The sequence below is a fragment of the Panonychus citri genome, unplaced genomic scaffold (genome assembly GCF_014898815.1).
Source record: "Panonychus citri isolate SS breed McGregor unplaced genomic scaffold, ASM1489881v1 Contig00139, whole genome shotgun sequence".
Lineage (NCBI taxonomy): Eukaryota > Metazoa > Arthropoda > Arachnida > Trombidiformes > Tetranychidae > Panonychus > Panonychus citri.
In genome coordinates this window covers 1218832-1237702 of record NW_026515544.1, presented here as the reverse complement: position 1 = coordinate 1237702, position 18871 = coordinate 1218832, and the positions used below count along the sequence as shown (strand labels likewise).

Below are 18871 nucleotides of genomic sequence, written 5' to 3'. Positions count from 1 at the left end.
ATTGTAATAGTTGATTGTTGATTTTCAATCAACGATAATAGTTAAATATCAATTCAACTGTAGATTCCAATTAAATCCAAAGAATCATGGTTAACATATATGAGTGTTTATGTTTAGTGTGAGTTTTTAATGATTAACAGGAATCACATGAATGATCAAGTTCCATGGATGGAAAAAAATTGTGTGTGTGTGTATCAGAGATTAGCGAATTTTTTTATAATCTCATAAATTGATGAGCTTTGTACTGAATTGTTTCAGATGCTGTTCCAGGAAGAATAGTAGTTGAGTCTCATTATGTTCACAGGAAGGAGCTTTACGAAGAGAATGTCTCTCAGATGGGAAAACCTTTTTGATAATTGAGGAAAAATAAGTATAATTAATTATCATTGTTATTGTAAGATAAGGAAAATCTAATTTTTCTTTGTCTCTTTTAATTTACCTGAATTTGATAAGGTTTACCAGCTTTAATTAAGGCTGTAATCAATTGCATGGTATGTATAAAATGAACGTTTTCGTCCATTAACCCATGGACTAGAAGAAGACGGTTTTCTTCATCAGGAAAATTTTTGGCTAAATTAAGTACATTCCCTTTTGCATAGGCAGCTTGATTAGCGTACGGGGTGTCAAGGTACCGTTCGGTGTACCCTGTATCGTAGAGAGACCAATTGGTTACCGGAGCACCAGCGATCGCTATTCTAAATATGTCAGGTCTCTGAGCGAGACCCATTAAGGATAAATAACCACCATAAGACCAACCATGAATTGCCACACGGGACATGTCAATGTAACCAGTGGTTTCGGCTAACCATTCAAGAACTTCAACTTGATCGGCTATTTCAACCTGACCAATTCGACCTTGAATGTGTCCCTCAAATTTAGCACCTCGATTATGTGAACCTCGACCATCAATGGCAACCACAACATATCCCTCTCCGGCTAGTAAATGACGACGAACCAGTCGGGTTGATTTAAAAGCATTCGTTACAACCTGAACTTCAGGTCCACCATAAATATCGACAACACAAGGATATTTAACATCGGACTCCATGAATTCAGGTTTGAAAACCAGTCCATAAACAATGTCACCAGAGCTTTTTAATCGGTAAGTGAGTAGTTCAGGTTTCGACATACCGGAAACATTGTCGGCCGATTCATTGTCAACCATGATTGTTGAAGTTGATGGTGCATCTGAAGAGGAGCAACTGGAATCCATAGATATGTTCCAATTGTGAGATGAATTGTTGAGTATGAAACCAAGTTTCTTGAAGTACATTGTGTCAATTGAATTTGATGTTATCCCGGTTGCTGGCGATGAGTTTGATTGACCAAAGTGATTGGGTAATTGGGATGAGGAAGGTGATGATGATGGTGATGAAAATGAAGACGATGAGTTGACTTTTTTATGGACAAAACCAAACGGAGGGATAGAGATATTACTCTGTATGTTTACATAGAGATCACAGTTGGGATTAAATGTTATCAAGGTGTGAGAAAAACCCAATTCGGTGAGTCGTTGGATTCGTTTACAATCATCTCGATAAGAGACACGATAAAGATGACGTTCCAAAGGTGTATCTTTGAGACCCACAAAATAGACAATCTCGTTCCTTTCATCAATCCAAATTTCCTTATTATTCACTTCCCATTCACCTGAGGTTAATTGTTTCCTTTCTAAAAGCAATGACTGGAGATCAGAACCAATGAGATCATTTTCATGGTTCGGACTTGAATCATTTTTATCTTCCACTTCCATGTTATTATTTGATTCACTTGCAGTACCATTTCCACTAATATCCCTTTGGAGATGCTCCTTTTTTGCAATTTTACTTCTCATATCTTCTTCATCAGCCACTAATTGCACTTTAATTAAGTTAATATGGCGAAATCCGGTTCGTTCTGAGATCCAAAAAAAATTAACTTCACTACCTGGTCTCAATGTTACCTCTTCTTTATTTGATTGTTGCTGATAACTAGAGTGATGATGATTATTATTACCAGCATTCGAAGGTAGGAAATAGATAAAATCATGAACATTGACCCAATATGGACTATTATCTTCTCGAAGGAGTATTTGAGCTGGAAAAGATTTACTCAAACTGAATAAACCCAAGACTAGATGTTTTTGTTGACGATTGAGAAGTTGAACCCAAACAGTGTCACGAGAGTGCCAACCACATCTCACCAAGTATTCAAAGTGCGGATAAATCGAGTAGAGAGACTGTAATCCAGGAACAGGTCCACTCATTGAATCGCTCAGTGATTGGGTTGACTCGTCAAACTTGAAACTTGCTAATTTCAAGTCTGATGAAGCATTAGATCCTCCTAAAGAAATAAATTGTTTTCATCAAAATAGAAAAACAAAGAGAGAAGATAGTGAAAGAAAGAGAAAGAGTAAAAGACAATCAATACATGTATTATATAATTAAATAAAAAAAAAAGGAAATGCAATGAATAATATCAAAAGGCAACAAGCAAACAGCAAGAAAAAAAAAAGTTAGCAGATGCAATTTAACTAAAGCCAAACATGTCAATCAACAGGTAATTGTAATAAATTATTTATTTACCTGGTCGAGGAAATCTGTATTGTTCAACGATTCCTGTTGATGTTGGTAAATGCATTAAATCAACAGCACTTTCATCAACCTCTTCGTATAAAATGTTATACTCTAATTTGGTTGATTCACCGGTGGATTTAGAGTGACCGGGTCTCCACCAGAATCCGGTATATCGACGAAACTCCTCTTGTATCACATAACACGGATAACCGGCTGAAAGAGCTCTTCGAGTGGCATTGTACTTGGTATTTGTTAACCGGAGTTCTTGACCAGTTTTTATGTGGGTCACCCAAACATCATTGTCCGAAAAGAATGCTATCAAATCAGGATTAGTAGGACAAATAGCAGGGTTAATTTTGGCTGATTTACTATTTGAGTTAACTCGTATGGGATGATAAGGAGGTGAACCATTATCATCAAAATAAAATAGATGACCATTTGAGGTAAATACGAAACGTTTACAATTAGATTCATACTCGTAAGAGGTAATTCCATTGAACATGATTCGTTTTCTTTCTAATTGTAATTTTTCTTGGTAATTGTTAGATGATGAATCTAAATTAGTTTCCACGGGGAGACAATTTTTCATGTTTAAATCAATTAATGGTTTCCATTCAAAGTTTCTTAATAGATTGGTTGGTTTCCCTTGATTGGAATCACCATAACTATTATTTTCAATAGTTTCTTCATCATCAACGATGGGCATACCATCATCATCTTCTTCCTCTTCTTCATCTTCATCGTTCTCATCATCTGCTTCCTCTTCTTCATCTTGATCATCATCATCATCAGGATTATCTGTTTCATCTTCAATTGAGATATACTTATTCTTATGGGCACCTTTAATTGTAGGATTGTCATTTGATTTTGAAGTGTTTTCAGAGTTTGATAATTTTATTGCGAAACTTGTACCATTAGATTCCTCTTTGGGCTCAGAAGATTGTTTAATTGAAGATATTGCATCCATATCAGAGTCAAGAGATGATTGAGAAGAGGTTGATTCAGTTTTAACACAATTATTAGTACCATTATTTTCAAAGATATCACAATAATAGAGAGTAATCTCTGAACCATTAAGCATAGAGCAGAGGAAATAAATTCGGGTTCCAATCACAGTGTTACCTTGATTTAGTTGAGCAAAATTGAATGCGAATGGGACTCTGCCACTGATTTCAAATAATTTACGATGGGCCCGACGAACTGAATCTTTTAATTGAGACCATGTTTTTATTGGGGTGGGTTGTTGAAAGGAGACACCACTAATTGCTGAAGAAACCATTGATGGAATTGAGGGCATTGATGGCATAGAGGGAAAAGAGGAAATAACTGATGACATGGGAATAGAAGTCATGGCAGAAGAAAAATTGGGTAAATTTAAATTCGAAGGGAAATAGCCCCGAATACCTTGAAGATTTTGTGTAATCACTGAAGGTAACGGGTTACTGGGAAATTTGGGTAACTCGGGAAATTGGGGTAAAGAGAAACCCCAAGAGGGTAATGAAGAAGATGATGAAGATGAAACTGAAGAAGGAATCAAATCTTCAATGGTCACCGGGGTTTCAATTGTTGAAGAGTTCATTTTGATCATTGTTGAATTGGAAAAACCTTCTCTCTCCTCTTCCTCTCCAGGTTTCATTGACTCCGAGTGTAGGGATGAAGATGAGGCTGGTGATGAAGGTGAAGATGGAAAACGTCTATCAATTTTCTTCTCCATAGCTTTATCCATCATGGTGAGAGAAAAAAATGATTTTAGAAAAGAAAGGAGAGAAAGAAAAAGAAAAGAGAACAATAAAAACAATGTTGTTGTTAATGTGGATGATGGTGATGATGATGATCTGTATATATGATCACAGAAATACTTCTTATCTTACAATTGTTATATTGTTAACTTGTTTCCCTCTTTTACCTTTCTTTTTTTAGGCCATTAATATAAAAAAAAAAACAACAATATTAATGTTTAGAGACATAAAAAGAAGAGAAAATGAGAAAAAGAGACTGAGAGAGAGAGAGAAAGAGAGAAAATGAGATAGAAGAAAAAATTCTACATCCACACACTGAGAGAATTAAACAAAAGAAATCAAAGAATTAGAATTAGCAAGCAATTAACAACACAATTTAGATAAAAACAAAAACGGATCACGAAAAAAATTAACCTTCAATTAGAATTAAACAAAAACACTTATGATTACAATTCTGATCATTAGAATTTTTTTTCTTCTCAAATCAAAATCTTCTCGGTTAATATTCTACTCTACATATAGATGGCGCTAATAGAACAGAATAAAAAGTTAATTTGATGTGAATAAATTTCTCTCAAATTACATTTAAATTAAAGGAAAAGTGGAACTGTAAAATTAATCAAATTAACGAAAATAATCAATCAATCAACTGATAATCACTTTGTTACTTTGTTTACAATTAAATGAGAAATAAATTGTTGACATGAGAAAGTTTCTTTTTCTACTCAAGAGATGTCACTCTAAGTCTAATTAAAATTAATTCTTTTCTTAATTGTAATTGTTTGAGTTGTTGGTAGTTAATTAATTAGTTGGATAATGAAGTCGATGAAGAATTATGTTAATCGAAAGGTAATTCAATAGTAACTTCTGTTTGCTGATTCTTCACATTGATTAAGAATAGAAAAAGAAATAATCACGTGACTGGAATCATATGTTTTCTATTCTGAAAATTTTTCTCATGTTTTCATTGTTTTGATTATCACAATTCTTAATTTTCACTTTAATTGTTCCATCCAATTAGCTAATTAAATTAAGGTAAGTTGATTTAGCGTTTCTATTTCTAATGTAGAACATGTTACCTGATTTACTTCTCTTAATTACCTTTACTATCACAACATTTGATTTTTTTTCTTTTTTTCATTTTCTCTTTTTAGTCATCATGTCTTTCAGATATTATCCAATGTATGTTAAAGGTAATCCACAATTAAGAATATATTTACCTAATTTTTGGATGAAATTACTTAAACCAAAAGAAGGTGATCCTAAAAATGTGGTTACTTTTCGAGTCCCTGTTCAGTAAGTACATTGAATAGTTTTTCTTTTTTTTTACTATTACAATATGAGTACTAATTTCTATTCTCTTTGTTGATCCTTTTCTTTTTAGAATGAATGATTTTGATGTTAGAAATTATTTGGAAAAGATTTACAAGTTACCTGTTGTTTCTGTTCAATCGACTGTTAGATGGGGAGATAGGAAAAGAGCCATTGGAAAAAACTATCTAGTGAAAGAAGATGATTACCGAATAGCTTATGTTTCATTACCAAAGGACAAAGAGTTTAATTGGCCTAATCTATTTCCAGAGAAAAAGATTGTCGAGGAAGATGCTGAATTTGTCAATTACAAGAAACAAATGGAAAAGGAAGCCAATAAAATAAGAAGGAAAAATTGGGATCGCCATCAAGCACCAACCTGGTTTAGTTTCTAGTATCAAATAGTTATCCTAATAATTAACGAGGCTCACCTTTGATTGTTCATAGTTAGTAACACCGATTTGTAGTTGTGTGTATTTATCCACCACAACCCATGTCAATATATATTTAAGTCTTAATATAATTGATACAAACAACTACAAGTCATTAAACTTGTGTAACTCTAACTAATTGTAAAGTGATTAGGGAAATGATCCTAATAGTTATTGTAGACAAACACAATTATACCTTGACAATCTTAATCAACTTTAACTGAATACCAAGGACAATAACCTTGATTTAAATTGTGATGATTAATCCATTTAATTATGTCAATTTGGTTAATTGTAACCACTCCTTAAACTTGGACTGTCAGGTTTTAGACAGTTAATTAAGTTGATTAAGATGAACCAAGTAAGAATCAAGTCAATCGCTTGAATAAGATTGTAAAAATGAAAACTGTTAATTATAACAATCAAAGAGGAAAACAGAAATGATGACACAATGATAAAAGGTGAAAGTGAAAAGGTTATATTGTTTTGTGACAATTTAACTAAAAAAATCAAGTTAATCAATATCATTATTGGTGATTAAATTTATCACGATAATAACAATCATTATTCCCGTTGTCTACAAGGTATATAATTGATTAATTAACTGTTAACATGAAAAAGTAATCAACTCGTTTAGTGTCATCCTTAAAAATTAACCAGTTAGTTAATCAGTGATGAACAAGTTTTAAATTGTTGTAATATTTTAACAATCAGTGGAGCGATTAACTAAAACCATCAACATGATGGTTGAACGCGAATATCAACAATTAAGGAATCACAATCAATAATCTAAAGCCGTAAAAAACCAAACCAAACAAAAGCAAAAAAAAAGTGTCAACAAAGTTAATCATTCTAAAACTAATCATCATCATCATTTAATCATGATCGTTAATCACTTTTCGTTAAATTCACCAATTACCCTTGAAGAAACTTTAACAATCAATGAGAAGAAAATTTTTTTCTAAATTATAATTTTTCATTCTCTCTACTCGTTGATTATTATCAGACAGAATCATCATTTGAACCAGTTAACCATCAGGAATCATATTCAACAATTATCATGACAATTTAGCAACAACATCAACAATCAGTGATCAACATTTTCATTTGATTGTGACAGAAAAAAGTCAAACATCAAGATCAATGAGAAAACAATGTGATACTTTTATTTGTAGATCTATGTGATAAGTGAAAGGTCAATTTGATTAGTAGGTTGAATTAAGAGGACAATCAACTAATTATGAATGAATTGGAGACACAAAATTTGTCATCAATTGATGAATTGTGTGTTTTTTTAATGAACCGTATTGGTATTTGTGTGTCAGCATCAGAAGCTGCAACAACCCAGGAACTTGTTAATAAAGTGATTGATACTTGGTTTACACCTCGATCAACAACAACGGGAACAATTAAATCACCAATCAATCAACATTCATCATCCATCACCAATATATTACCAAAGACTAATTCATCCGATCGAGTGACCAACAGATATCCAACCAAAGGTCAAGATGATTTGATTAAATTTTTCACCCTTTGGATTACATCTCCCACCTTGGAATTACAATTAAAACCTCTTCACCGACCGATCAAAGTGCTTAAACATTGGGAAAGTTTATCATCTAAATATGGTTACACCAAAGAGAGTTACTTTGATCATGGTTCGGGTAACGGAGCAATTAATTGTTCATCGGTTAATTGTGAGCCAATCGTTAGTTTCCAACGAAATATTTTCACCCAAAAACGAGACGAAATGAAAACAACCGATCCCGATGTGCTTCAATTACTGTACGAGGAGGCGAAGGTCAATGTGCTCGATGGCCGTTATCCCGTCGATACTTTTGAACAATTAGCGGCCATTCAAACGGCGATTGAAATTGGCCCATTTAACCCTAAATTACACACATCGAAATACTTGAAATCAATTATAACCCAGTTGTTTGGTTCTAATCATCGACCAGTGATAACTTCAACCAAATGGTCAACAATTAACTCGATCACATCGACATTTACTCAATCATCTTCATTAGAATCAAAAATCATCAACTATTACCGACGATTAGGACCAATAATTAACAAAACTCAATTGTATCGGAATTATTTACAATTGTGTTGGCCTTTACCTTATTATGGATCAGCTTATTTTCATGGGCTAATTGAAAGGTCGAGTAAAAAGTTAATTGCCTTAATTAGTAATCGATTGGTTCAAGTTTGGATTGCAATTAATCCGATAGGAGTTCATATAATTGATGAGAAACACAGTGTAAGTAAATTGTTTACCATTTAATTGTTTTGATAATTAAATGCAATATCTTGAGCGACAAAGTATATTAGTTAATTGTTGATTTCGCTTAGTCAATAATTAACTATGCTTCCGGTTTTGAGTCTACTAATTAGCCTGAAGGTTGTTGTCGGGATTAATTGTTGTGAAATATTATTATAAATTAATACAATTCTGATGACCCATATAATTGAATATACAATCAGTTGATTGTGATAACAATGACAATGATTGTTTTCAGTGAATTTATCTAAATTTTAATTGTCTCTATGTCTTAATATCGATTGTTAATTGTTTGTATTTTTATTTGTATAACAATTAATAGAGATTGATAATCACTCTGGATTTCAGTAAATTCAAATGGGAATTATCATTAGCAGCTAATGAACAATCAACTAATCATCATCGTAATCAATCAATTGAATTGCCATCGATATTTTTTTATTTCTGGTCTCGAAACGATTACAAGAAAAACATAATCAAAGTTATATCACCACAAGCATATTTAATCAATACACTTTTAAATGCTTTTAATGACAATCAATCAGGACAATTAATCTACCAGCAATTAAACACCAGTAAAAATGATCTTAATTGTAAGTTGAAATTTCCTTGCGATTCATTTTAAAACTACGATTCCATTAACTTTTAATCCTTTCCTCATTTTCTCAACAGTTAATCTTGATCATCAACAATCAATTTTCATAAGAAATCAACCAACAATTAACTCTGGAAAATAAATGTAAAGTAAATCGTAACCACCAAAGTGAAAAAGAATCACAAAAATCTAAATTGTTAATCAATCAACCAATTGTTCATTAAGCTTTAAATGTAAATAATTTATCATTTCAACTTGATTGATTTTTCAAATTGATTGTCTTCATTTAATTACGAATCTTGATTCAATTTTTACATGAAAATCATTAACTCAAATGGACTTTTCTTGACGGATCATCACGTCCATCTTGTTTAAGTCCAGGCCTAAATTTACCGACAATTTTGTAAACAATCAACAACTAAAATGAACAATTAAATCAATCGGATTACATTTTTAAATAATTGGCTAATTTAAGGTCATTTCATTGTCGATCGCACGAAACTTTTAGTCCTAGAGAATTGAGACTTCGGTGGATATTGACATCGAAAGGTCAAGGTTATTGGTAACATTTTCGAAGGTCATTTGAAGGTAATCTCTTGTTATAATCAGATTATCTTAATATCGATAACTCAGATCGAGTAACAAGTAATTAAAAGATACGATTAAACGATTAACTTTTCAAAGGATTTGAAATTTTATTGTTCAATTGACAGAGATAACAAGGTAAACAATTAATAGATTAATTGGATTATACTAGTTAATAGTTGCAATTAAGGAGAAATAGTTGATTCAATTCCTTCATAAAATTCACTGTATCTTTGTACAACTGTCCCTCTGAATAAAACTTTACCTGATTGACCATTGGCTGGCGCATCCCAGATCAAAGTTGCTGACCTTTTACCTCGTCGATCAGAATGACTGACCGATGAACATGAATCAATTGTTTTCAGCCCTCGACCAGATTGAAATTTACCAACAGTTTGACCAGTAGTCGGATCATAGGCTTGAATTAACATCCCTCTGAATGAATGAGGATCAGCCGATTTGATGACAACTGAAAATTGAATAAACAACAATTAACTGATGATTGTAGATGATTAACTCTCACATGATAATAAAACAATAATTACCTTGAACACTTTCACCAGGTTTGTAATCAGAGTGCGATTGGGTAATCACATAGGGCGAGCTCGATCCTGGTTTACCTTGATTAGCGCCGTGACCTGGACTCAAAGTGGCACAAGCGTTTTCCGGAGCACCGCTTGGCCAACATTGGCAATTAGGCAGATACCAAATTGTAACAATTAACAAGCAAATTGGTAAACAATTAAATCCGCTGGTCAACATTTTCGTTGTTCACAATCAACTTAATGAAAAGAAGAGTTCACTTTATGATCGTTAACGATCAGCAATTAAAGGTAATCAAAGTCAAACTGAAAACTTGACGTTGATAAATATTTATTTTCTTGATTGTTGTTCACAATTAATTCACTTAATGAAAAACAAAAATTAATACGATGATTTAAATCAGTCCGGTTAATCAAGTATTAGTTAGTTTGTGTTAATCAACGTTCGTTGACGTTAACGGCGTTAATGGTTACATTGGACAGTTTTAGAATTGACCTGATTAGAATTAAATTTAATTTCTCTTATCGACTGATTGTTATCACGCCACAGTTTTACTAATAAAGTTAAATCGTAAACAATTTAGCTAAAATTTACAATTTCTGTCTTTCCGGTTGATCATTTACTGTTTAATTTTCTCTGTCCTTATGATTGTTTAACTTAACAATTAACCTTGGAATTAAAGTTTTCTTACCGATTTCCGGATGTAAACAGTTATTTCATTACGAGATGATTGACAATTTGTTGATTGTTAACATTGTTCACAGTCGATGCATTGACCTTCATTCAGTTGACACAATCTAATGATAGTGATTAAGGGGAATCGTTAATTGTAGTTAATTTTGTTTTCTCTCTCTCTTGATTTCGTAACAAACAAGGTGAACTTATTGTTTTTGGATATTATCATTTTTTTCCTGTTAATTTGGTTAATTGATTGATGAGAATAAGTTTTAATTGGGATAACTGGTCGCTGATTGTTTGTCCTCAAAATTTCTTGTCATCAACAGACTTTATGAACTCGTTTACTTCGAGATACAATCAACATTTAATTCAATTACAACACTTTGATTCCGGAAGAATACGCTTTTCGAATTAAGATTAAACTGGTTGGTTAGCTGATTTAATTGTTCACCTTGATTAATGGGATGTTCACTGGTTCATTTGATTAGCCTTTGGATTATTTAGAGATTAGTATTCAATTTGTTTGAGTATTAATTTGGTTGTCATTTGGTTTGCCTTGATTCCTTGTCTTCTTCATGAAAAGACCCAGGTTATTGTTTTAATTAAAACAGTTCAATCATAATCAATGTTGTTGTGTTTATATAATCGTTTAGTGATCTATTAATGTTTGTTTTTTTTTCGTTGTTGTTGAATTTTGTATGGTAGAGGAAAAAGAATAAGGAAAGAAAAAGAAACAAGTGAGAGGAAAAGTAATAGAAGGAAAAAGGAGATTGAAAGGTAAGGGAAAGAGAATAAGATCATGAAATCAGAAAATGATGTTTGTCCGAAAAAAGGGTGTTACTGTAAAGTGACCATTTCGGTAAAAGAGAAATAAACAGTTATTAATTAGTCTGGTCAGTAGTTGAAAGGTTAATTGTTCTTACATTTGTTTTGACCAAAAAAAGGACGATGACGAAAATGAACATCTTAGATTTATATTTCCTCTTCAGATTTTTCAGGTTTCTTAGTAGTTTCTGTATCCGTATCGGTGAAATTGAATACTCCAGATTTGACCTTTTTCAAAGTTCCTCGGAAATCCATGGCAGCCTTTTGAGCCACTTCTCTCATCCGCTCCAATTTCTGTTCATATTTGGATACTTTTTTCAATGTAGGTTTGATAAATTTACCTCGTAAGTCACAGACTTGGGCATTCAATTCTTGAAGCTGAGAAGTAAAAAAGAAAACCAAGATTAGTTATGTGAAACAAAAAATTCCAAAGTAGAATCTCAGGTTATCATCACCATAGAGCAATCAAGTAGAGAGAGAGAGAGAGTTTTAGAAATCAAGAGAGAGGAAGAAAAAAAAACGGTAGCAACAAAAAAGTGTCTCTCTCAGGTTATGATGAATTGACTCGGAAATAGAGATGAACAAGAAGACAAATAGACAATCACCTTATAAGTGGTGATAGAATAGAAAATCAATATTAACTGGATTGTTGAAAGATGTAAGATGGAAGAAAAAGTAAATCATCTAATTAATAATGAAAAAGAGTGGGAAATTTTTTCCAAATGAATCACATACAGAACACTTTAAGGCAGAAACATAACTTAACGGTTCTTGCCTTACTCTCTATTCATCCAAATTATTGCCAATGAGTAAAAAGATGTTAGAGAAAAGAAACAAGCAACCAGTGCAAGTTATGCCAAAAATTTCTAACTTGTTGTAACCTTCACATGTTAAAAACTCACGGAGAGGAAAAAAAGATGAGGATAAAAATGAAAAGAAACAAAAAAAATTTAATTAATTTTTTTCTCTTTTTGAGAAAAACAAAAAAATTTTTTTCGAAAACAGTGTCGCCATCTCTTGAATAGTCTACTCACTGATTCCATTTTCTTTTACCGGCAAAATGAATCATTAATGTTAATCTGTTGATTGATCTTCGGATTAAAAGTTAATCTATTTTGATCTCATTTTATATTCTAATTGTCGGTTATATTGTTTTATTATCTAACTGGGAATTTGGTGGTTCCTTAGTTTTCAATCAAAGTGGAAAAGATTTTATTCTAAATTGTCTGTTTTTGTTCTGTGTCTCTTCATCTATTCAAAGTGTCAATATAATGAACTGATTAACCACTTGACGATTTTAAGTGTAATAAACCTTGTATGAAAAGGATATCAATTGATTATAATCGTAATCAAAATTGATCTTGAATCAATGCCAAACAATCAATTGTCTGTGAGACACTAATATAAATTAACATGGAATCCATGTCATGGATCATAAAAAAGACTTTCTTTCTTCTCCCCTATAAACATTAATGGCGATGATTTAATCTGTTGACTTGTTTTCCATTTTCTATAATATTGTCTTTGTCTTGGATTACAAATTCTATTCTATTCTTTTTGGTTGATTCTTTGAACAATTGACTGACTTTGGTTTTTCACTGTTAATTGGTTACCATGTTGTGGAATGTGGAATTTTCCATGGTGAGTAAATTCTTTTTAGAATAAAAAAAAACATTCACTTACCATGATATCTTTTCTTTTTACTTCAACTTCTACATCATAATTGGCATCGGACAAGGATGTTATTCGTTTGTGATACTCTTTACAGATTTTAATCAATTCAGCTGATTCAGGAAAAAATAGAGAAAAGAATGTTACTGGTTAAACACTAGGAATTGGAGGAATCAAATGTTCCATCATGAAAAGATTTGTGTTACCATCGTTTCTTGCATCAATATGCTTTGGTTGGCCTGTTCTCTCACGAATTACTCGTTTTCTTTCTTGGGCTTTTCTTTCTTGTTCTCGTTTCAATTCTTCGGCAGCTTTGCGTCTTAATAATGCCTAAGAGAAGACCAAATTTAATCAGCATCACCATTGAAACAATTGATTTATCTCTTTCGTTCTCTCTCTCTTACCCTTAATTTTTTCTTTCTATCTGGTGTTAGAAATCCTCTTTTTCCTTTGGCAGCTTTTGCCTGTTCTTCCAACCGTCTTCGTACTTCTGCCTTCTTCCTCTCCTTGTCTTCTCGCCTGTAACGTTCATCCTAACAATTAACAGTTATCAAGGTAGAACAATTAACTCTTAGAAATATATATAGGAACAATCTAAGAAATTAGCTGAAAATATTGGTTATTATATTTACCTCACTTTCCATTTTGATTTACAAAATCAGGTAAAACTGTGAAAAGAAAATATAATCATTAGCAAACAATTGATTCAATATTTTCTCCAGTTAATCAATCAATGTTTTATCCAAATTGTAACTAATCTATTTCATTTTGTTTACAATTCTCTCTATTATCCACTATCAATACCAAGTTAACTCAATGTCAATTAGGTTAATTCTGTATCGATTATACTGATTATCAGATCAATAGATTATATCAATTTACTTGAAGAAGAAATTTAAATCTTCTTTCAATAGTGATTGATAGTCTGTATTAATCTCTTAAATCACCAACTCATTCCAGGTCAAACTCTACTAATAATTAACACTCTCCATCTAATCATCACCCTCATTAACAAATCATTGTAAGTTTTTAATCCCAAAACTATAACACAATCAATTAGACTTATCCACCTAATCTAATATGAAATCTTTTCCTTTTCCAATCAATAACAATTGTTGAAATAATTTTACTCAATCAATTGTAATAATTGGTAAAATGAAAAGTTAAATTAGTTAGGGAATCATAATCTTGAACCAATTTCCCAATTCAATTATCCACTTTTTTTCTTGTACTTGATCCAAATTAACTAATAACAATTAATATTAACAACTCTCACCGAAATATAATAATAAGTGGTAAGAAAAAAAAAACTTGGCAAGTAAATAAATGAATAGATGAATTAATTTATTCTTACAAGTTAATTTTTCTCCATAATTATGAATAATATACTAACTATAAATACTATGATCAATCTTAATCTAATTCTCAACAATTAGATTGCTAATTGAGAGTTTACCTAATAATGATTACGTTTAAATTGTCCCATTTAAATATCAATTGATTTTCCATGTGATCATATCTTATCCTTAATTGTATTATTTAGAAAGATGAAATTGTTGTTCAATATCATTTTAATTACTGATTGATTGTTGTGATTATCAGAATCATTGGATTGTCTATTTTTCTTGTTAGAATGATTATCATTGAGTTAAATTAGAGAAACTAAATTAAGTAATTAGAGCGTCAAACATCATCATCATTAGAAGATTGATGAAAGGTTTATTTTTACAATTAGAATTAAAACAAATCGACAAACTAAATCAGTTAATCAATACAATCAATTGATTTTGGCAACTTTACTCTTCCTTTTTTCTTTAAACGTTTAACTTTCCTCTTTTTCCTAAATCACAATTAACGCAATTTTCTTGTGAAAAAGTAAAATCTCTTCAATTCTAATATAGCAATTTAATTAATCCTTGATTTAACTAGAGTATGATGATGACAATTTTAATTACTATTGACAATTAGCAATTGATTTTCCATGTTAACCTAAATTTGTTTTTCCTTTTTTACACTTGATTTGTTTCGTTACCAAATCAACAACTACTAATATTAGGATATTATTGTTAACCATGATAACAATGATTAATTGCTGTTAATATCTATCATACTTATCACCATTAGATGATTACAATTTAATTTACTACATGATGATATAAGATAAACATGTAATAATTTATTTGTTTGAAACTAACACTTCAAATCAATCAACACGCTTAACAATTTAATTTGTAAATCAGTTTTTATTTTCCAATGAGATTTGACACTTAAATTGTTTCTAATCTGTAACTTATACCAACAATTAATAATACAATCAAAATCTTTCTAATAGTAATCTTTTTCTACATTTACAGATGAAAACGACGAAATAATCAAGCAAAAAAAAAGGAACAGGATTACAATCAAATTTAGGATTTAAAATTAACCAGTGAAAACTAATCCATTCTGATTCTGGATTCCATAAATACATACACATGTACATATCAAAAGGAACCATAAAAACCTTAAATGAGCCAAAATAATGAAAATGTTACATGTAAATGAGATTCGAGTCGAACAAAAAAGTTCTGAGTATTTTTGTTATTCTCAAAAATTCAAACTCATTTATCTCATTCATAATTCATAACCTGAATCTCTGGATAACCTAAAAAAGCAAATGATAATCCAGATAATCATCATCATCTCACAAAGTCAAAGTGTTACCGAATCTCAACAATCAACAACAAAGTGTAACAATTAATGGATTTTCATACATGGTATATGGTAGATATCAGAGTATATAAGTTGTCTAAATGATTAGAAGGAAAAAGAAGTTAATTGTCACCATTGGTGTCAGAAACTCTGTCAGGTATGTTAATCATATACACATAGAAGGGAGAAAAAATAATTAATTAAATTGTGGAAAGAAACAAAATCTAATCATTCTTTGGATATTTTTCTCTTCCAGCAATCAAAGAAACTTTTTTCTTTCACAAAATGAAGATGGAGAGAAATGATAAGATGAACAAGAAGATTTTCTCTCATCTTTTTCTTTTCTTCATCATCACCTTCTTGGTTTTTTTTCTCTTCACATCCTCATCATCTTCATCAACTTCTCAAGATTCTGAAAATTCTGAAAATTCTGATATTTGTCAGATTGGCAAGAAATCAGTTTCTGTCTCATTTTCATGGAAACTTTTTTATGCTTCCATTGTAAACAATGAGGCGTAGACAAATAAACAATCAGTCAACAGGATTAACAAGCATTATAATAACTAGACAACAATTAACTATTACAATCATTAAACCATAACTTAATCAACAATCATCTTGTGTAATAAGATTAATTAGATTTAATTGTTTCATTTTAACTGTTGAAATGAAATTTAATATGATAACAATCAAAACCTCAACTCATCAAAAATGATAAACAATTTATTTTTTGTTTCATTTATAGCAAACAATTAATAGTTAATTGCTCTTTTATTTTGTAAATTTTCATTCATGATTAGTAAATTGTTAATCTTATCGATTGATGATTTACAATTTATTTATTTATTCCAGCTAATCATTTACGTAAATAGTTATTGAAAAGTGTTTAAGTAAACAATTTAAGTTACAATTTAATATTAAGCTTTAATTGTAATTATAATTGTGTCTGGTCAAGGTAATTTGAACCATAGTTTGATGTTTGTTGGTGCAATTAAATTTAATGTAATGATTAAAATTGACAATTTTGATTTTATAATCTTAAATATTGAACTGAATCATTTGTAATTATTAATCGTTAATTGTTGAACTGAAAATGTGAAATCATAATCATCTATTAAATTGTTGATTATCAAGATACGAAAATGAAACAAATTAGGAATTATTATTAACTAATCAACCTTAATTGTTGAATCAAGTGTTCACAATTGTGAATCTCAACCAATTAACTGATACGAATCATTTTGTGAACAATTAAACATTAAGGAAAGAAAGAAAAACTTTGTTTAAATGAATAATAAACTTACCAATTAATGAAATAAATTAAATTGTGATGACAATTGGACGATTTAAATTGACACTTTACCTTCAATTAAGGTCACTGTCACGGTTAAGTTGAAATAATTGATAAATTAGGCGCAATAAGTAAATCACAATCAAAAAAAAAGTTAAAGTCAACAATTAACTATTGATCAATACAATTGGTGAAAAAAAAAACGAGGCAAAAAAAACAAAAGGTAAACAAAAGGGAAGAAAAAAAGAAAAGAAAGAGAAAAGATGATGAGGATGAAGAAGATGCTGATGAAGATGGAGATAAGAAAGAGAGAGAGAGAGAGAGATGATAAGGATGATAAGAAAGAGGAAGTCTTAGAAACAAAAAGAAAACAAAATGTAAATTGATTTGTTTGACTAACTTTGTGATTGGCAGTAGATCAATAAAAATTTTCTGATCGATTGGAAATCCAAATGAATATATTATATGTTGGAGTACACACTCGGCTCTCAGATGATACAATTTACTCTCTCCCTCTATCTTCCTCTCTGTCTCTCTTTCTACATGATCTTCTGTGAGCCCCTCACTTTCTCTTTCTCTTATCTTCCTTATCTTCATGGGTCCGAACCCATTCAGTTAGCACAAACTCGTCGCAATGATAACGCCTCACACGAAATTGATATTACATTGAAAGGAAGAAGATGAAGGCGGATGATGAGAGTTTGCGTTATTTTCTTTCATATTTATATCATTATCTTCATCATTTCATGGGGAAAATGAGAAAGTTCTGAGAATGTTGATGATGAAAAGATGAAGATGAATACGAATAGTTGGCGTGTGCAATCTCTCTCTCTCTCTCTCTCTCTCTCTCTGCTTCATCTTGTTTCTCTTTAAATTGTCATCTTTTTTTCACCAAAAAATCTCACTACTTTTTCCCCTCATTTTCATCTCTCTCACTGTATCTTTACTTTCATCATCTTAATCTCTTTAGCATCCTTAGCATCTTTTGGTATCATCTAAACATGTATCTTTGACTCTGTTTCATGGGTTTAATAGATGAAAGAAGTTGAAAGTTTCAAAGAAGAAGAAAAAAATTAATTGATAAATTGATTCCCAAATGAATGATGATATTGGTGTAAGAAGATGATGAAGAAAGTTTCACTTATCCTTTGCCAATGATTATGATCATGATGAAGATTAAGATGAGGATGAGGATGAAAAAGCCTTAACAACGCCAAGTTTGACGAGGAAAATGGGAACCATTGTCAAAGGAAAATATTTCCAATTTTTCTTCACTTTCATCATCCTTATCTCCATCTTCATCTTCATCTTCCTCATCCTCATCATCTTCTATCTTCTCTGTCACCCTCCTCTTAATTTCATCTTGATTTTCGTATTCAAATCACTATTCTGATCTTCATCCTCATCCCGATCCTTTTCCCGTCATCACAATCAATTTGATCATCATCGCTAATCAACAACTTAATCACCGTTACCTGACCTACTATATTAATACTTTATTGATTATCAATCCAATAAGTCAAACAATTAACTGATATACAAGAAAATTAAGCTTTGGCCTAAATTTGCTCGTCAATCAATAGTTGATTTAATTGGTAAAAACAATTAACTAACTAATTACAAATTCACATATTGGATATAAACAATTAAATTTTTGTCTTGATTCATTTTT

General features: G+C 30.9%; 5 protein-coding genes and 1 long non-coding RNA gene across 10 annotated transcripts; 3 read left to right on the top strand and 3 right to left on the bottom strand.

Moving 5' to 3' along the window:
* Nucleotides 1-106: 106 nt before the first annotated feature.
* Nucleotides 107-4772, bottom strand: LOC128394394 (dipeptidyl peptidase 9-like). Of its 3 annotated transcripts, none has more exons than XM_053354717.1 (4): nucleotides 4462-4772; nucleotides 2565-4271; nucleotides 440-2322; nucleotides 107-345 (listed from the first exon to the last, which is right to left on the bottom strand). In XM_053354717.1, the coding sequence occupies exons 2-4, from the start codon at nucleotides 4267-4269 to the stop codon at nucleotides 223-225; spliced, it is 3711 nt and encodes a 1236-aa protein (XP_053210692.1). In that variant the 5' UTR covers nucleotides 4270-4271; nucleotides 4462-4772; the 3' UTR covers nucleotides 107-222. The 3 variants fall into 3 exon arrangements, with proteins under 3 accessions (XP_053210692.1, XP_053210691.1, XP_053210690.1); XM_053354716.1 differs by having other exon boundaries at nucleotides 4427-4771; XM_053354715.1 differs by having other exon boundaries at nucleotides 2565-4772.
* Nucleotides 4773-5097: 325 nt separating this feature from the next.
* Nucleotides 5098-6282, top strand: LOC128394400 (39S ribosomal protein L23, mitochondrial-like). Its single transcript, XM_053354724.1, has 3 exons — nucleotides 5098-5329; nucleotides 5449-5590; nucleotides 5679-6282. The coding sequence occupies exons 2-3, from the start codon at nucleotides 5454-5456 to the stop codon at nucleotides 5998-6000; spliced, it is 459 nt and encodes a 152-aa protein (XP_053210699.1). The 5' UTR covers nucleotides 5098-5329; nucleotides 5449-5453; the 3' UTR covers nucleotides 6001-6282.
* Nucleotides 6283-6423: 141 nt separating this feature from the next.
* LOC128394395 (FERM domain-containing protein 8-like) lies at nucleotides 6424-9376 on the top strand. Its single transcript, XM_053354718.1, has 3 exons — nucleotides 6424-8299; nucleotides 8643-8913; nucleotides 8993-9376. Exons 1-3 carry the CDS (start codon nucleotides 7277-7279, stop codon nucleotides 9055-9057), a joined length of 1359 nt encoding a protein of 452 aa, XP_053210693.1. The 5' UTR covers nucleotides 6424-7276; the 3' UTR covers nucleotides 9058-9376.
* A 209-nt stretch (nucleotides 9377-9585) lies between these two features.
* On the bottom strand, nucleotides 9586-10993 carry LOC128394399 (putative ferric-chelate reductase 1). Its single transcript, XM_053354723.1, has 2 exons — nucleotides 10046-10993; nucleotides 9586-9969 (listed from the first exon to the last, which is right to left on the bottom strand). Exons 1-2 carry the CDS (start codon nucleotides 10260-10262, stop codon nucleotides 9686-9688), a joined length of 501 nt encoding a protein of 166 aa, XP_053210698.1. The 5' UTR covers nucleotides 10263-10993; the 3' UTR covers nucleotides 9586-9685.
* Nucleotides 10994-11138: 145 nt separating this feature from the next.
* LOC128394397 (troponin I-like) lies at nucleotides 11139-17758 on the bottom strand. 3 transcript variants are annotated; one of them, XM_053354721.1, is made up of 8 exons: nucleotides 17600-17741; nucleotides 17213-17286; nucleotides 13850-13885; nucleotides 13622-13750; nucleotides 13424-13547; nucleotides 13230-13330; nucleotides 11645-11924; nucleotides 11388-11561 (listed from the first exon to the last, which is right to left on the bottom strand). In XM_053354721.1, the coding sequence occupies exons 3-7, from the start codon at nucleotides 13859-13861 to the stop codon at nucleotides 11694-11696; spliced, it is 597 nt and encodes a 198-aa protein (XP_053210696.1). In that variant the 5' UTR covers nucleotides 13862-13885; nucleotides 17213-17286; nucleotides 17600-17741; the 3' UTR covers nucleotides 11388-11561; nucleotides 11645-11693. The 3 variants fall into 3 exon arrangements, with proteins under 3 accessions (XP_053210697.1, XP_053210696.1, XP_053210695.1); XM_053354722.1 differs by lacking the exon at nucleotides 11388-11561 and adding an exon at nucleotides 11139-11378 and having other exon boundaries at nucleotides 17213-17758; XM_053354720.1 differs by having other exon boundaries at nucleotides 17213-17744.
* LOC128394401 (uncharacterized) lies at nucleotides 12143-16521 on the top strand. The gene is made up of 4 exons (XR_008326357.1): nucleotides 12143-13187; nucleotides 13285-13772; nucleotides 15572-16065; nucleotides 16165-16521. It is a non-coding gene; the product is annotated as an uncharacterized LOC128394401 (long non-coding RNA).
* Nucleotides 17759-18871: the final 1113 nt, after the last annotated feature.

What these genes read in the sequence shown, in the direction of transcription:
- LOC128394394 (XM_053354715.1), bottom strand. Translation starts at nt 4,284, where the DNA reads ATGATGGATAAAGCTATGGAGAAGAAAATTGATAGACGTTTTCCATCT. An exon ending in ATACAGATTTCCTCGACCAG is followed by an intron (nt 2,323 to 2,564) that starts GTAAATAAATAA and finishes TTATTTCTTTAG; the next exon opens with GAGGATCTAATGCTTCATCA. An exon ending in GTAAACCTTATCAAATTCAG is followed by an intron (nt 346 to 439) that starts GTAAATTAAAAG and finishes ATTATCAAAAAG; the next exon opens with GTTTTCCCATCTGAGAGACA.
- LOC128394400 (XM_053354724.1), top strand. Translation starts at nt 5,454, where the DNA reads ATGTCTTTCAGATATTATCCAATGTATGTTAAAGGTAATCCACAATTA. An exon ending in ACTTTTCGAGTCCCTGTTCA is followed by an intron (nt 5,591 to 5,678) that starts GTAAGTACATTG and finishes TTTTCTTTTTAG; the next exon opens with AATGAATGATTTTGATGTTA.
- LOC128394395 (XM_053354718.1), top strand. Translation starts at nt 7,277, where the DNA reads ATGAATGAATTGGAGACACAAAATTTGTCATCAATTGATGAATTGTGT. An exon ending in TAATTGATGAGAAACACAGT is followed by an intron (nt 8,300 to 8,642) that starts GTAAGTAAATTG and finishes AACAATTAATAG; the next exon opens with AGATTGATAATCACTCTGGA. An exon ending in CAGTAAAAATGATCTTAATT is followed by an intron (nt 8,914 to 8,992) that starts GTAAGTTGAAAT and finishes TTTTCTCAACAG; the next exon opens with TTAATCTTGATCATCAACAA.
- LOC128394399 (XM_053354723.1), bottom strand. Translation starts at nt 10,262, where the DNA reads ATGTTGACCAGCGGATTTAATTGTTTACCAATTTGCTTGTTAATTGTT. An exon ending in ACCTGGTGAAAGTGTTCAAG is followed by an intron (nt 9,970 to 10,045) that starts GTAATTATTGTT and finishes TTCAATTTTCAG; the next exon opens with TTGTCATCAAATCGGCTGAT.
- LOC128394397 (XM_053354722.1), bottom strand. An exon ending in ATAGAAAGAAAAAATTAAGG is followed by an intron (nt 13,548 to 13,621) that starts GTAAGAGAGAGA and finishes GTCTTCTCTTAG; the next exon opens with GCATTATTAAGACGCAAAGC. An exon ending in TAAAAAGAAAAGATATCATG is followed by an intron (nt 11,925 to 13,229) that starts GTAAGTGAATGT and finishes TTTACTTCTCAG; the next exon opens with CTTCAAGAATTGAATGCCCA.